This window comes from Megascapheus bottae, chromosome 22 (genome assembly GCF_031878675.1).
Source record: "Megascapheus bottae isolate mThoBot1 chromosome 22, mThoBot2.hap1, whole genome shotgun sequence".
Lineage (NCBI taxonomy): Eukaryota > Metazoa > Chordata > Mammalia > Rodentia > Geomyidae > Megascapheus > Megascapheus bottae.
Window position 1 is genome coordinate 15,422,644 of NC_143530.1, and position 16,932 is coordinate 15,439,575.

At 39.5% G+C, this 16,932-nt stretch overlaps 2 protein-coding genes across 2 annotated transcripts; both read right to left on the bottom strand.

Moving 5' to 3' along the window:
* Positions 1 to 5,673: 5,673 nt before the first annotated feature.
* On the bottom strand, positions 5,674 to 6,612 carry LOC150048025 (olfactory receptor 14J1-like). The gene has a single exon (XM_090355250.1). The coding sequence runs from the start codon at positions 6,610 to 6,612 to the stop codon at positions 5,674 to 5,676; it is 939 nt and encodes a 312-aa protein (XP_090211376.1).
* Positions 6,613 to 10,937: 4,325 nt separating this feature from the next.
* LOC150048026 (olfactory receptor 14J1-like) lies at positions 10,938 to 15,384 on the bottom strand. The gene is made up of 2 exons (XM_090355251.1): positions 14,479 to 15,384; positions 10,938 to 11,039 (listed from the first exon to the last, which is right to left on the bottom strand). The coding sequence occupies exons 1-2, from the start codon at positions 15,346 to 15,348 to the stop codon at positions 10,938 to 10,940; spliced, it is 972 nt and encodes a 323-aa protein (XP_090211377.1). The 5' UTR covers positions 15,349 to 15,384.
* Positions 15,385 to 16,932: the final 1,548 nt, after the last annotated feature.

Consider the following 16,932-nt stretch of genomic DNA (forward strand, 5'->3'; position numbering starts at 1 on the left):
CAACAAACACACAAATACCAGTATTTATTAATGTAAAGGTTTTTAGTTCATTGCCCTTAAGTGGAGTAGATATGCATAAATTAAATATTGAGTGCCTACTTTCAGTGAGCTATGCTGCTTCTCTTGTTAGAATTATAAATTGTGATTTCCTCTAACCAATTTGAAGACTGTAAGTCTTGTCAGAATAGTGTTTCCCTCTCCCTCATTCAAGATTTGAAAACTCACCGCTTTCCTTCTAGGTGTACAGATAGCCGCAACATCTGACATTTCTTCCAAACTCACAGAGACTTTGTAAAAATGGTTTGTTTCAGACACCAGGATCAAATGAAGCAAAGCAAACATTTTCTCTCTCCCTCTGGCACCTGGATTTGGGATCGTTGAAATTTTCATATAAAGACATAGTGGGTTGGCAAGTATAAGATATTGTTTCCTGTAGCTCCGTGGTTGTGAACATTTAAAGGACATAAAAATTGTCTGGAGAATTGTGAAAATTCAGGGTTGCATGCTCTACACTCAGAAGTTCTGACTGAGCAGGTCTCTGGTGAGAGCTGGGTACAGGGCTGAATGCCTGCCAGGCTCTCACATGCTGCCTGTGTTGCTGGTCTGAATACTGCCCAGTCATGTACTTCTGAAAGTCTCCCCCAAAACTCATTTGAGTTCTCAAGTAAATAATCCTCTAAGATCGGGCCTCCTAGAAACTTAGAGGTCAATGGTTACCTTTCTCTTTCACCTGGGTATTGAATCTCAGATTTTGGTCAGTTATTTCAGTGATTCATTATGGTATTGAAGCTAAGGAATAAATTTTCTGGGAGTTCTTTAAAATCATCTAATAATACTGCTTGAAAAACTTGTAAGGTGATCCTGAGTATTAAACCTTATCATGATATATTCCTAACAAGACTAACAAACTTTAAATTTTCTATACTTGGCGTTTTCCCTTAATTTCCAATCAGGAGAGGTAGGGTGAGTAGGAAAAATAATATTGATTTGAAGTTTTCAGAACGTTCTTTCTAAAATTACTGTGAAATGTTATATTATTGTTAATATTATTTGTCAAATTGTTACACATATGAAAAATCAGGTCATGAATTTAAATCTCAGTACTGCCAACTCCCCTCCAGTTTTGTAAATTAAACATTGAATTTTTAAACAAAATTCACATTTTATTTAGATTGAAATATACTGTACAAAATTGATTTTTATCACCAAACATAACAGCAATCTTTTTCTATATTATTTCTAGATACACCAAAAGACATTTATTTTTCTAGGTTTTTCTTTTAAATCAAGATGAGGCAGTAGATAAAATCACGGGGAAAGACAGAAGCAAACAGACAAGTTGCCTATGTAGATGGCCTTACCTTCTGTCTTGACCATGAGGCAGAAGTGTTCAACATTTACTTGCTGAAAAGCTTCTTAGCAGAAAGAACAGCGCTGGAGGAATTTCAATTCCAAACTTTAGACTGTATTACAGAGCTATAATTCTCAAAACAGCTTGGTACTGGCACAGGAACAGGCCTGAAGACCAATGGAATAGAACTGAGGACCCAGATATTAAACCACAGACCTATGGCCACCTAATCTTTGACAAGGGAGCCAAAAAAATAGAATGGAAGAAAAACAGCCTCTTCAACAAGTTCTGTTGGCAGAACTGGTTAAGCACCTGCAGAAAACTAAAGCTGGATCCTTCTTTGTCACCTTGCACTAGAATTAACTCCAAATGGATCAAAGACCTGGAGGTAAAAGCTGACAAACTGAAAACTCTACAGGAAGGAATAGGAGATACACTAGGCCTCCTTGGCACAGGTCGAAACTTTCTTAATAAGGACCAAGAATCACAACAAATCAGAGAAAGGCTGGATAAGTGGGACTGCATTAAACTGCAGAGCTTTTGTATGGCAAAGGACATAGCTATTAAACTAATCAGGAAGCCTACAGAGTGGGAGAAGGTCTTCACCAACCATACAACGGACAAAGGCCTCATATCTAAAATATATCAACAACTCAAAAAATTGAATCACTCCAAAACTAATCTCCAAAGTAACAACCATCCCATTAAAAAATGGGCCAAAGACTTAAAGAGAGTCTTCTCTGAAGAAGTAACAAAACGGCCTATAGACACATGAAGAAATGCTCAACATCTCTGGTCATAAAAGAAATGCAAATCAAAACAACTCTAAGATTCCACCTCACTCCAGCTAGAATGGCCAGGATCAGGAAAACGAATGACAACAGATGCTGGAGGGGATGTGGCCAGGAGGGATCACTACTATACTGTTGGTGGGAATGCAAACTCGTTCAACCACTATGGAAAGCATTATGGCAGTGCCTCAAAAGGCTAAACATAGAACTCCCCTATGACCCAGCAATTCCACTACTTGGCATTTACCCAACCACCCAGAAACAAGGACATACTAAACCCACTAGCACAAGAATGTTCATTGCAGCACTATTCACCATAGCAAAGATATGGAACCAACCTAGATGTCCCTCAGTTGATGAGTGGATCAACAAGTTGTGGTATTTGTACACAATGGAATTCTATGCTGCTGTCAGAAATTTGAATTGATCAAGAAGATGTCATATTTATACACAACAGAATTCTATGCTGCCATCTGAAAGAATGACATTGCCCATTCATAAAGAATTGAAAATACTTGGAAAAAATAATATTAAATGAAGTAAGCCAGAGCTAATGGAGCATATGCTCTATGGCTTTCCTCATTTGAGATAATTAATACACATCTAGGATTCATCTAGGTATTCACAATACCTAGATGGTTATACAGGTTGAGACTAAACAAAATGAATTCTAGGTTATGGAAAGAAGTGATTTGTCTTTGTGATTGTGGTTCTTAATATACTATGCAAAGTTATTTTTTTCTTTGCTTCCACTTATGGTTAATATCATGTGATTACTGTATCTGACTTAGTTGTTGTGTATATAAAGTTATTAGTTTATTGAAATTGTGAGTTGAAAGGGTTGAACAAGATGGTTGGGAGAGGGAGGGGGAGGGAAACGAGGACAAAATCATGAGAAGGGATATCAAGGTTAAAGAAGTAATATGCACACTATCTCTCTATATAGTATACCAATAATAAAATACACTAAAAAACTATTTGAGAACCCAAGGCAATCATGAGTGAAAACAAAGATGGAAGTACAAATCTTTTCTTTAAACCCTTCTGCCACATTTCCAATTGAAAAAATATATATGTATATATATATGTATATATTCATAATATAACTGAGAGTTATCTTAGAATTAGAGTAAAAAACAAGATGCCCTATCTACCAGTTTATTGGGCCAGTAAGGAACTCAATATCTGTGAGCAGTAATTAATAACCATATGTGGCCTTTCCAGAGAACAAAACATTTACACCTTCAAAAATAGCTCAGTCAGTAGGAGAAATCACACCAATCAATCCTTTAAACCTTATGTTCATGCTCACTCCAGTAATTAACAAATTACCTGCCTTGTTTCAGCAGAGTAGAGCTCAGAATATGTTCTAGCAAAAATTTTCTGTGACATTAGTATCAGTGAATAAAAGATTCCCTTGCCTGTTTATAAAATATCATTCCTAGCAAAAGAACCTTGCATAATTGTGTAAATTAATGACGTGTTGTATGCAATTGGGTCAAAAGTACAGGTAACAGTGAACAAAATTTTGAAAGTTTGGCTTTCTTTTTAATTTTTTCCTGGTACTTTTTCTGCCATACCTTCACTTCTAGGTTTTTCTGATTAATTGGTCATAATAGCCTAATTAACTTTTCTACCCTTGTTGGCTTCAGGCTGGATGCTCTTATCTCAGCCTCCTGAGGGGCTATGAATATGAGCATAAAAAATTAATTTGACAAAACTTTCCAGAATAAATAGAAAACATGTCGACTCCACATTATGGGTTACACATTCTCTGCAGGCTATTACCTGTGTCCCGAGATAGCCCTTTCTGCTTCTTCAGCTCCTTTTCTTACTCAGAAAGCCCCCACGCGAATCCCTTTGAGCTTTCCACCTAGATGCATTTTAAAAGATATGGATCTCAAAGAATGATTTGATATTTACTAACATGAATAAGGACATTCCAGTTGCATCCATGAGAGTAACAGAAAATAAGAAAATTACTTTATGGACTAAAGATTGGCCTTCTATTTAAATCATATAAGAATCAACAGCATCATAATATGTAATAGAAAAAATATCCAAATGAATCTAATCAAGGAGGTATACCTCTGCATTCTAGCTTCTTGGGAGGTCAGAAAAGAACAGGTTTATTATGGTTTATGGACAAGGTGCTAAGAGCTAGTGAGATATTCCCCATTTCTACATGGATATAACAGGTTCACAGTGTTAGGTTAATTCATTGGACTCTATTATATATTTAACTAAAACAAAATCAGTTGGGGCACAGGTCAAGATGTAAAGAGCCTTTCTATCAAATGTAAGTCTCTGAGTTAAAACCTCAGTCCCATCCACAAAAAAAATACTAAATAAAACATTCATAATGAAAGCATGTGTAGGAGTTAGTATACTTGTGATCTAAAGTAGGCTGAAATACAATAACAGATCAATGAAAGCAATACTATAAAAATCATGTGGAGCTGAGTGCTTAGTCCTGAGATCTTAGCTAGACAGAAGGCTGAGATCTGAGGACTATGGTTCAAAGCCCAGGCAAAAAGTCCCTGAGATTCTTATCTTCAGTTAACCACCAGAAAACTAGATATGGTGCTAGCCTTGAGCAGAAAAACTCAGGGACATCTTCCAAGCTCTAAATTCAAGCCCCAGGATTGGGACCATGAAAATTGTATAGATGATAACATAGGCACATAACTCAAAAAAGGAAACAGATATATTTATAGGTCATTGTAGATTTTTAATTAATAACTGAATGGATAAAGGGTATAATATATATTTTGGGCTTATGTTTGGTATAATACATTGGTTAATTGGTATAATTGTTAAAACTCATATTCATTCTTAACTAAAAATATTTCATACAAAGATATGAACATAGATACATCAGGAAGAGATAGTATATACTAAAAAAGATTAATTTGCTGGGTGTGGTGGCTCACACCTGTAATCCTAGCTACTTGGGAGGCTGAGATCTAAGGATCAAGGTTCAAAACCAACCTGTGCACTAAAGGACCGGAGACTTTTTTCTTCAGTTAACCTCTAGAAAATGGGAAGTGGGGCTTGGCTCAAGGGTAGGGTTGTAGCCTTGAGCTGAAGAGCTCAGGCACTGCGCCCAGGCCGATTACAAGCCCCATGAACCACAAAAAGATTACCTCTTAAAAATATAGTTTTACAATCTTTAAGTAATTGTACAACAAACTTGCCATTCAACAAAGCCATTATGAACATGAAACATCTTGGCTGGTTTTTATGGTGACTATATGTTGAAGGAATTACACTAATAGAAATTTCCTGGTGTGTAATATGGGAGATCCCTTAATTACATGAAAAAAACATTTATGTCATAGTGATTATCTATTCAACTTTTTTTTTGCCAGTCCTGGGGAGGAAACATTTGGGCCTTGGCATTGTCCTTGGGCTTTCCCAAAGCTAGCAGTCTACCAGTTGAAACACACTGCCACTTTTGGCTTTTTCTGCATATGTGGTACCTAGGAAGTGAACCCAGGGCTTAATGCATGGTAGGTGAGCACTCTACCACTAGGCCATGCTCCTGGCCCCCAACATTAACTTCTGTATAGCTCTCTTCATGACTTCATTCCTCATACTGTAGATGACAGGGTTGAGTGTTGGGGGAATGACTGAGTAAAATATAGATAGTACAGTATCTAAGGCAGTTGAGTAGTCTGAAGTTGGTTTGAGATAGGCACAGATGCCTGTGGAGAGGAAAAATGAGACAACAAAGAGGTGTGGCAGGCATGTAGAAAAGGCCTTAGACCGGCCTTCAGCAGAGGGTATTCTTAGAACCGTGGAGAATATGTGCATGTAAGAGAGGCAAATGGAGATGAAACAGGCTAAGGCTGCCACAGCTATGAGAACATTCACTGCAATGACCGCAAGATAATCATTGGAGCAGGAGAGCTTCACTATTTGAGGAATATCACAGAAGAACTGGTGGATTACTTTGGCTCTACAGAATGTGATAGAAAATGTGGCAGTTGTGAACAGGGTTCCTGAGATGACTCCACTTACCCATACAGCTACCACAGCCCTCTTACATGTTCTGGGATCCATGATGAGCTCATAGTGCAGTGGGAAGCAAATGGCTGCATAGCGGTCATAGGACATCACTGTGAGAATGGCCATCTCAGCCCAGGCCAAAGACGTGAAGAAGAAAACCTGGAGCACGCACTGACCATAGGAAATGTAGCCATTGCCTGTGAGGGAGTTGTTAATGGACTGGGGGACTGTGACGGAGATGAAGGAGAGGTCCAGAAGGGAAAGTTGCTTCAGGAAGTAATACATGGGAGACTGGAGGTGCTGGTCCAGTGTGGTGATGGTGATAATGATGACGTTGCTTGTCAAGGCCATGAGATACATCACCAAGAACAGAAGGGCATGTAAGAGCTGCAGATAGCGATTTTCAGAAAACCCCATGAGGAGGAATTCACTTATTTTGGTTCCGTTTGTCGTACCCATTTAGAAGATACAATTTGTATTATCACCTGTAAAATGAAATCATATGTGAAATTCAGTCAAAGAAACTCATGTAAATTACCTAATCACTTTTATTTCTACAGCACCTGATAATCTGTAATTTTTGAAATCTAGTATATATTAGTACTACTACTATTCCTATTTATTTTTTTGGTCCTCAAGGTCTGAGCACTGTCTCTACATTAGTGTTAGAGTAGTAGTTTAACATGTGACCCACAGTTCTTCCAACTTTTTGGTGTTTACTTACAGGTAAGAGTCTCATGAATTTTTCTATCTGTACTTGCTTGGAAGTATGTTCTTCAACCTCAGGCTGTTGAATAGCTAGAATTACATGTTTTAGCCAGTTTCCTGGCTTTGAACATGGATTTTAAAAGACACAGAAATGTAAGGACCTCCAGGATAAGGAAACAAAAGCCATATAATGAGTGACTGTTGTCCTTAATGTACTATGTTATAGCTCATCTCTTTTGCCATCCCTTGGTTATCTCACATTGTTACAATTTTTCACCTTGTTATCTGATATGTTTTATATGTGCATGTCATGACAATGGGTATCAATGTTTGTGAAGTTATGCACCTTCTATCTGGTGAACCCATTAATCACAATAAAAAATTATTTAAAAAAAGTATAATCAATTTAAACTATGTTCACATAAAGATTTTCTTTATTACTTACCTGTGTCAGAGATTCTTTGAAGAGCTTAGAAGGTTCTTTAATTAGATAATCACATAAATGACAATATTTCTTAATTTAAAAACTTTCTCTTCATTGTTCATTATTGTAATAAATACATAGATATGTATGCATTAAATAATGGGTGGAAAACATGCTCATTTACAGTTAGCTGTGCTTTCTCTCATATTAAAATTAAAAAATCATGGTTTCTCAAACAAGTGTGAAAATTGTTACTCTTGTCAGAATTTCTGTAGTCGTTTCTCTTTACCTCATTTAAGATTTAGAAACTCACCACTTGACTTCTAGGTGTACACGTAGCTATTAAAGGTCATCACAACATCTGACATTTTTTTCTAGAATCACATAGACTTTAAAAACGTTTCCTGGAGAACAGAGTTGGTGAGGTTTTTATGTGCCAGTACAGATGACATCTTTCAAAACACTCATATACCAAATGAGAAGAATGAAGCATTTTCTCTATGTCTCAGGCACCTGGATTTGGGATTATTGAAATTTCTATAAAGAGACAGAGTGGGTTGGCAAATATAAGGTTTTGTTGCATGTTGTTTTGTGGTTGCAAGCTTTAAAGGACATATTAATTGTCTAGAGAATTGTGCAAATTCAGAGACACATGCTCTAATCTCAGAAGTTCTGATTCAGAAGGTGTCAGGTGAGAGGTGATTATGAAGCTGAATGCTTGCCAGGCTCTCTGCCTGCACTACTGGTCTCAATTCTGCACCTCGAGAAACACTTTGCTAGCTAAGTCATGCACTTGTGAAAGACTCACTGGAAATGTTAAATGAGTTCTAAAGTAACTGAGCCTCTATGGTCAGTCCTGCTAGAAACTTAGATGTCAGTGGTCACCTTTTTCTTTCCCTTTGAGGCCTGGGTATTGAATCTCAGATTTTGGTCAGCTATTTCAGTCATTCATTACAATATTGAGGGCAATGAATATGTTTTCTGGGAGTTCCTTAAAACCATCTAACAGTACTGCTTGAAAAACTCACAAGGTGATTCTGGATTGAGAGGATTAACATCGTGAAATAGCAGTCCTGCCAAGGGCTATGTACAAATTCAATGCAATATCTATTGATATCCCCAAATCATTCTTTAATGAAATAGAGGAAGCAACACAAATATTCATATGGAATAGCAACAAAAATCCTTAGCAGAAAGAACAGCACTGGAAACTGGGTGCCAGTGGCTCATGCCTGTAATCCTAGCTACTCAGAAGGCTGAGATCTGAGGATTGCGGTTCAAAGCCATCCTGAGCACTAGAGATTGTGAGACTCATCCCCAATTAACCACTGGAAAAGTGGAAGTGGCACTGTGGCTCAAGGGGTAGGGAGGTAGCCTTGAGCTGAAGAGGTCTGGGACAATGGCCCAGAGTTCAAGTTCCATGACTGACAGAAACAAACAGCATTGGAGGAATATCAGTACCAAACTTCAGACTCTATTACAGAGCTGTCATAATAAAAAGAGCTTGGCACTAGCACAAGAACAAGCCTGAGGACCAATGGAATAGAACTGAAGACCCAGAGATCAACCCATAGACTTAGGGCCACCAAATCTTTGATAAGGGAGGCAAAATACTGGCTGAAGAAAGACAGCATTTTCAAAAAATGGTATTGGCAGAATTGGTTAAACACCTGTGGAAAAAAACTAAACTTGGATCCTTATATGTCACCCTGCCCAAAAATTAATTTCAAATGGACCAAAGACCTTGAGGTAAAACCAGACACTGAGAATTTTACAGGAACAAATAGGAGAAACACTAGGGTACCTTGGCACAGGTGTGAACTTTTGTAATAAAGACCCAAAACACAACAAACTAAAGAAAGTTTGCACAACTGTGACTGCATTAAACTGCAGAGCTTCTGTATGGCGAGGACATAGCTAGCAAGTTAAATAGAAAGCCCAAGAGTAGGAGAAGATCTTCACCAGCCACACAATAGATAAGGGCCTCACACCTAAAAATACCTACAGCTCAAAAAATTGAATCTTTCCAAACAAATCTTCCAAGAAACAACCATCTCATTAAAAGGTGGGCTAAACACTTAGACTTCTCTGAAGAACAAATAAGAATGACCAGTAGACACATGAAGAAATGCTCTATATCTCTGGCCATAAAAGATATCCAAATCAAAACAGCTCTGAGATTCTACCTCACTCCAGTTAGAATGGTCAGGATCAAGAAATCTAACAACAACAGATGCTGGTGGTGATGTGGCCAGGAGGGATCTGTACTGCACTATTGGCGGGAGTGTAATCTTGTTCAGCCACTCTGGAAAGCAGTGTGGTGATTCCTCAGAAGGCTAAACAGTGAGCTCCCACATGACCCAGCAATCCCACCCCTGGGCATTCACCCAAATGTCCAGAAACAAGGACATACTAAAGCCACTAGCACAATGATGTTCATTGCAGCATTATTTACCACAGCTAAGATATGGAACCAATCCAGATGTCTCTTCTTCTTCAGCTTACTTTCTTACTCAGGAAATCCCCTAGCTAAGTCTTTGTAACCCCTCTATACATTACCCCAGCAACAAAAAATAAAATAAAATAAAGTAAATCCCCTTGCTAAACCTTGTGAAATTTCTACGTAATTATTCGTTTTGAATGATTACTAATATCAAGGAATGATCTAATATTTACTAAAGCAAATGAGGACATTCAAATTGCATCCATGAGAGTAACAATAGATGAGAAAGTTACTTAAATCATATGAGAATCAACAACATAATATCATTTAAGAAGAAAAATATCTAAATGAGCCACTCATGGAGGTGAGCTCCTGCATTTCTAGTTATTTGAGGGCTAAAGAACATGTTTGTCATGGTTCCAGGACTGCCTGGAGTCCATTTCAGTATGGATGCAAAGGCATTTTACTGTAACCTTGATTATGTAGGAGGTACAGGTAGGAGGATCACCATCTGAGGTTGACTCATTTACAATGGCAGACTCCATTATGAATTTAACTAACGCATAACAACTTGGGGCAAAGTTGTCTAGAGGTTTTCTAGCCAGTTTGAATCCCTAAGTTAAAACTTCAAAAAAATAATATCTAAATAACAATATTGAAGATAAAAACACAGATAGGAGTTAATATACTTGTTATCTAATTCAGTAGACTCAATAAAATAGATTGATTAAAAGTAATATTTCAAAGTTTGTGAGGATCTGGGTTGTCTAGCTAGTCAGGAGGCTGAGATCTGAAGATCCCAAATCAAAGTCATCTTGAGCAAGAAAGTCCATGAGACTTATCTCCAATCAACCACCAAAAACCTGGAAGTGGCACTGTGGCTCAATGTGTTGGAACACTAGCAAAAAAGCTCAAGGAGAGCTCGTAGGCTCTGAATGGGTTCAAGCCCCTGACCTGGCACAATAAAAATGGTGTAGAAAGGTATCATTGGTATACATTGGTATACACTGGTATCATTGAAAAAGGAAACTGATAGGTTTATGTTATTGTAGTAGGGTTAAAATTGAATGCATAAAAGATATATAGGCATGTGTGCATGTCTGGTATACTAGGCTGGTGCCACAATTGTTAAAACTCGTATTAGTTCTTTTGTACAACTACCTTTAACACACAGATGAACATATATGTATTTAGAAGAGGTAGTATGCACTACAAAAATATTGCTTTATTAAAATATATTTTTATTTTCATTAAGTAATTGTACAAAGAAATTGCCTTTAAACAAAGCATATGAGCGTCCTTCTTGGACATCTACGAGGTGAGTAACATGGCAACAGAGCCCACGAGTAACACAGACTCCGGAGACCAGACTCTTGGTGCAGATCTATCTTTATTTTACAAAATGTGCTCGCTAAATACAGATGGAGCTTAGCAGCCATGCTAAGTGTGTCCTGAGACACGCCCCCCTTGCTCCAGGCAGGTGGGGCCAGGTGCCCTGTGGCTCCTGACTGCTTGCGTCACTGACTGTGTACCTGCCAAAGTGCATATGGCAAAGAGCAGGGTATCCAGAGCTACCCCACAGGTCCCCCTTTTTCTTTTTTGTGGACATTCATCACGGAATGGAGGATGGGGCCTAAATGGTGCACAAAGACATTGGCTAGACTCAACCTAATTCGCTAAGGAAAACATGGGTCCTGTTGCTGTGGAAATGGGCTTGGTGGGCCAAAGAGGACTAGGGTTAGCTGGGTTTCAGAAACAGGATTGGGATAAATGGGAATCACAGGCCCCATGTCCTCCCCAGCATGCTCTGAGGGAAGATAATTGTTCATAATCATATCACGGTCCCCTGCTTGGGAGTCAGGTTTATTATTCCAGTCCTCAACAGTTCCTGTTTCTTCTGGTTCCCATGCCAGGGTAGGCATAGGATGAGGTAGCTTTGAGGAGAGTCTGTGGCATCCATATCTGGCAGAGCAGCCCAGGGCGATTTTTTCTGGATAGTTGATGTCCCGGGCCATAGTGTCGAGGTCACAAAGGTGGAGGAAGGACTCAGGTAAGTTGGCTGTAGCTTGTGGCGGTGTCTCTAGAGGCCATTTTGTGGTGGCAGAAACTTGTAGATTGCCTATTCCTGAAACTCGAGAGTTAAAAGTTATGCTAAGAAGGTGGATCATGTGCTCTCTGGGGGCATATCCCAGAAGTGGCCTTATTTTATGTCACAAATCATAGCCATATCCTCTGATGGGGCGGCAGACACCATCTCAGCCAGGTGCGGTCCCAAGACCAGGAGATGCAAGGGTTTCCATTTGTGATGTGTTCCATATCTCCCCCTTATTCATTTCATTAGCAGGTGCTTGCCTTACTCGAGAGTGTGCCCTCTTAGGTTGATCCCCTCTGAGGTTCTTCCTCATCACTGACTATGACCCTAGCTCTTCAGGCAATTCACCTGCAGGGTTGCCAGACCCAAATGGAGATTTTAAGTAGGGGAGATGGCCAACGTCCACAAAGGAAACCCTTCTGTTCTCTGGTCTGCACTTATATATCCGGGCTAGGGCTGGGGCCAACCTCATAGGGGTCCCACTCAGCATCTCATAGCACAGCATATTATTGTTGGACCACCATTAACTGAACAGTTTTAACCTGATCTCTAAGAAACTGTTCTCTAAGAACCTTATGAGAAACACAGGGACTGAATGTGAATAATAGGCCCAGTATTTGGTTTTGGGCCTGTAGAACCAGGGCTTTAAAAATCCCTCCCTACCCCCAGGTATTCTTATGGGCTTCTGATCCAGGGCTGTCCTCAAGGTGGGCTTCAGGGTACACCTCCATCAGGCTCATCTTCTTCAGTTCTTGTTGCACCAGTTCCATTTCCCTGGGCTGTATAGGGACATATATATCTGCCGGGAATCCAGATAGGCTTCTCTCCTCCATCTTGGAAAACACAAACAAACCCTCACCCCATTGTTAACAGAGGGGCTGGCTCCTGCCAGGTGTTAGTGATCAGGTCCTTCCATTGGACAAGGGGCAGGGGTTTGGGCAAGGTAGCATGGTGCTCCAATGCTTACAAGTAGGGGGAAATCCTTTAGAATCAAACATTTTAAAGTTCAATGTACATAAAGTATCAAAAAATTTATCTTGAGGCCTAATGCCTTAGGTACCTGTATCTCCCCATTTTTATTTGCTTTTTAAGAACCCAATGGCCAAGAGTAGGCTAGCTAAAGTCCCAGGAGTGGAGTCTGGTCGAAGATCCATCTCTTGTAACTTCTTCAAGCTGACTCAGGGGAGTTGTCTCTATACTTGACTCGGGACCCTAAAAGCTTAGCTTATTTTACAGACTGATAGGCACAAAGCCTCAGGTTCAAAGCTTCTTTCCTGAATGTGTGGCTGGTATTAGCCCAAAATCTGCTCAGTTAGGGCTTAGAGCAAAATTTGGATTGTAAACTACAATACTTACAAGTTCTTGCCTAGTAACACAGGCATTCGTAAGGCAGGATTACAAATGTTTCTGTAAGCATAATCTTACCTGGAACTTGGTAAGGGCCAAATCTACATGTGACTAAGGACCTGCTATTCTTTTCTCTGGGCCCTCAGGAAACTGTTACAAAAAAGCTTACAAGGGAGAATTGAAATAGCAATTAAACAATCATTTTGTTAGCCCCAATTTTCCTTTTCACTCTTTTTAAATCACTTTTTTCCCAATTTAATACATTTTAGGGGGCAAGTTTAAGAAATACTAATCACATCACCCACTTTACCATCAGATTAGTAACAATTCATAGGAGAGGATTACTGAGGGAAGGGCTCCCCATCCCAGGGGATTCCTGAGGAGGACAAGGCGCATGAAGGAAGCATGGGCGATGCTTACTGAGGGAAGGGCTCCCCACCCAAGGAGATTCCTGAGGAGGTCCAGGGGCATCACCTCCATGGAAGACCCGGCAGGATGTAGGGGAGGCCTGCTTTCATTTTTGAGTTTGAGAGCAATCCGAGATGGATAAATTTTTTGGCCCACACCTTTATCTACAGGGTCAGCGAAAGAGTTTTCCATGGGGGCTCCTGTCTTGGTGACCATGGGCAACTCAGAATGGCGACCTGATGGGGAAGTCCCATGTAGACTCATCAGATATCCTGCCTGCAATCCCCACAGGCAGAGAGACAGAACAGTTTCATAAAATTGCTCAAGCTATCTATCAGGAAAGTAAAGGTGCCTGCTCTCCAAGATTCCTTTCCACATAATTGCTTGAAGAGTTCCACTACCTGCTAGTTGTGCCCTGCATTTGGGCGCAAGTTTTGGGTGTCCTTATCAGACGCCCAATGGCAGCAGAGCCCATGAGTAACACAGACTCCAGAGACCAGACTCTTGGTGCAGATCTATCTTTATTTTACAAAATGTGTTTGCTAAATACAGATTGAGCTGTGGAGCTGTTGCAGCCACATCATCAAATACGGCTGACCATCACCAATTGTGTCTTGAGACACGCCCCACTTGCTCCAGGCAGGTGGGGCCAGGCGTCTTCTGGCTCTTGACTGCTTGCATCCCTGAGTGTGTACATGCTGAAGCGAATATGGCAAACAGCAGGGTTCCAAGAGCTACTCCACAAAAGCAGTTTATGAATACAATGTTTCTCAACTGCTTTGCATTAACATTACCTACAGGTTGAGGGAGTTCCACTAACAGGGTTTCCTTGCACATAACATTGGAGAGCCATTAATGGCACCACAAAAACTTTTTTTTCTCAATGAATTTCCTACCCAACACTAACTTCTGTACACCTTTCTTGAGAGCCTCATTCCTCAGACTGTAGATAACAGGGTTGAGTGTTGGGGGAATGACTGTGTAAAAGATAGACAGCAGAAGATCTAAGACAGTTGAAGAGTCAGAAGTTGGTTTGAGATATGCACAGATGCCAGTGGAGAGGAAAAATGAGACAACTAAAAGGTGGGGCAGGCAGGTAGAGAAGACCTTAGACCGGCCTTGAGCAGAGGGTATTCTTAGAACTGTGCAGAATATGTGGACATAGGAGACAGCGATTGAGATGAAACAGATTAAGGAAGCTATAGCTATAAACATGACCACTCCAATGACTGCAAGGTAATCATTGGAGCAGGAGAGCTTGATCAACTGGGGGATATCACAGAAGAACTGGTGGATGAATTTGGTTCTACAAAATGTGATGGAAAATGTGGCAATTGTGTACAGGGTTCCTGAGATGCCTCCACTTACCCATACAGCTACCACAGCCCTCTTACATTTTCTAGGATCCATGATGAGCTCATAGTGCAATGGCAAGCAAATGGCTGCATAGCGGTCATAGGACATCACCATGAGAATGGCCACCTCAGCCCAGCCCAAAGACGTGAAGAAGAAAACCTGGAGCATGCACTGACCATAGGAAATGTAGCCATTGCCTGTGAGGGAGTTGTTAATGGACTGGGGGACTGTGACAGAAACAAAAGAGATGTCCAGAAGGGAAAGTTGCTTCAGGAAGTAATACATGGGGGACTGGAGGTGCTGGTCCAGTGTAGTGATCGTGATAATGATGAAGTTACCTCCTAAAGCCATTAGATACATCACTAAGAACAGGAAAGCATGCAAGATCTGTAGTTCCCGATGGTCAGAAAACCCCATGAGGAGGAATCCAGTCACTGTGGTCCCATTTGTGTTCATCACTTTGAAAATATAAAGTGTGGCGGCAAGCAGCTGGAACATTACAAAAGAAAGGGAATGCATTAGAGATGTAATGAAATAAATTATAGGGTTTGTGAGCATGGCCTTGTGTTACAGCGCTTGCTTAGCATGCTCGAAGCCCTCGGTTTGATTTTTGGTATCAAATACACAGAGAAAGCCGGAAGTGGTGCTGTGGCTCAAGTGACAGATCCCTAGTGTTGAGAAAGCCCAAGGACAGTGTCCAGGCCCTGACTGCAAATCCCACACTGGAAAAATAAATAAATAAGTTGTATATTATCATGATTGTTTATTACAATGATTAATGTTGTAAGTACTTATTTTTTACTAGCTTGTTATTTGATATTGATAATCGAAATGTGAAAAACACTCTTTTTATCTATGTGGAGTTTTCAATTTATAGTAGTAAACAAGCAATAACTTCTTTGAGTGATGCACCTAGTTCTGTTTCAATGTTAATTTTAATGGCTCTTGATTTTCCCTTCAGGTGAAACAACCAAATTGATTTTCATCGTGTACTACAAAGAACCTTCATAAAACAGAGAGTTCTTTCTTTAAATTGCTTTTTATTTTTATATTGAACTTTTATCTTAGTTTCTCTATGATATATAGTCTATAGATGTAGATAGTTCAATATGACATACAAAGTCTCAGCTTAATTTTAATTTTTTCTTAAATTTTTGTGCTAGTGATTGCATTTAGAGATTCCATTCTTGAATATTTGTTTGTTAAACTTGACATTTGATATATGATTCAAAAGATCAGATTTAATAAAATCTTTTTAAAAAATGTCAACCAAAAATATTCAAATACCCACTAAACATTTTTGGGAAGTGGCTAGTGGTAGAAAGCAGTAGATATCTCAAAGGGAAACCTAGTTTCTTGCGCAGGATTTTGGAATTTTATATATTTTAATTTTATTTTATTGTCAAGATGATGTACAGAAGGGTGATGTCCAGTGCAGAATCATTCTGCTTCTTCTTCGTCTTTGCTCTTTTAAAGAATGAACTTGTTATAACAGTGGGTCTTGAACCCAGATTCATATAGTTTCTAAGCAAGGGCCTGATTACTGAGATAAGCTCAGAGCACTTTCTTTTCCAGTTTGCTTTGGCAAGCGAATCTTCCTTAGTTTGTCCAGGCTGGACCACAGTGGTAGTCCTGCTGTTTCTGCCACCCAACTCAGTAGATCAATAGATAAGGCTCATTGTAACATGTTCTAAGTTCTACTTTGTTCTTATCTTTACTTCAACTTCGTTAGATGACAAACAGAATTATTGTCCATATTTAATTTTTATATTTTAGTTATTATTTGAAGCTGCCAAACTTACTCAAGCAGTATCAGTAAAGAAGTATCACAATATAAATTTCATTCATTCCACACTGTATTTTTTTAAATCTGGTTGCTACCAGATAAATTCAGTGTTTGAATATCTGGGTGCTGGTGGCTCACACCAGTAATTCTAGTTATTCAGAAGGATGGAATCTGAGACTTGTGGTTCAAAGACAGCCTGGGAAGGAAAGTCTAAG

Bases quoted from the DNA above. Each gene is read 5' to 3' on its own strand.
- LOC150048026 (XM_090355251.1), bottom strand. From the start codon at position 15,348: ATGGGGTTTTCTGACCATCGGGAACTACAGATCTTGCATGCTTTCCTG. The intron at 11,040-14,478 runs GTGTTGGGTAGG...CTCACCTCGTAG, and splicing joins AGAAAGGTGTACAGAAGTTA to ATGTCCAAGAAGGACGCTCA.
- LOC150048025 (XM_090355250.1), bottom strand. From the start codon at position 6,612: ATGGGTACGACAAACGGAACCAAAATAAGTGAATTCCTCCTCATGGGG.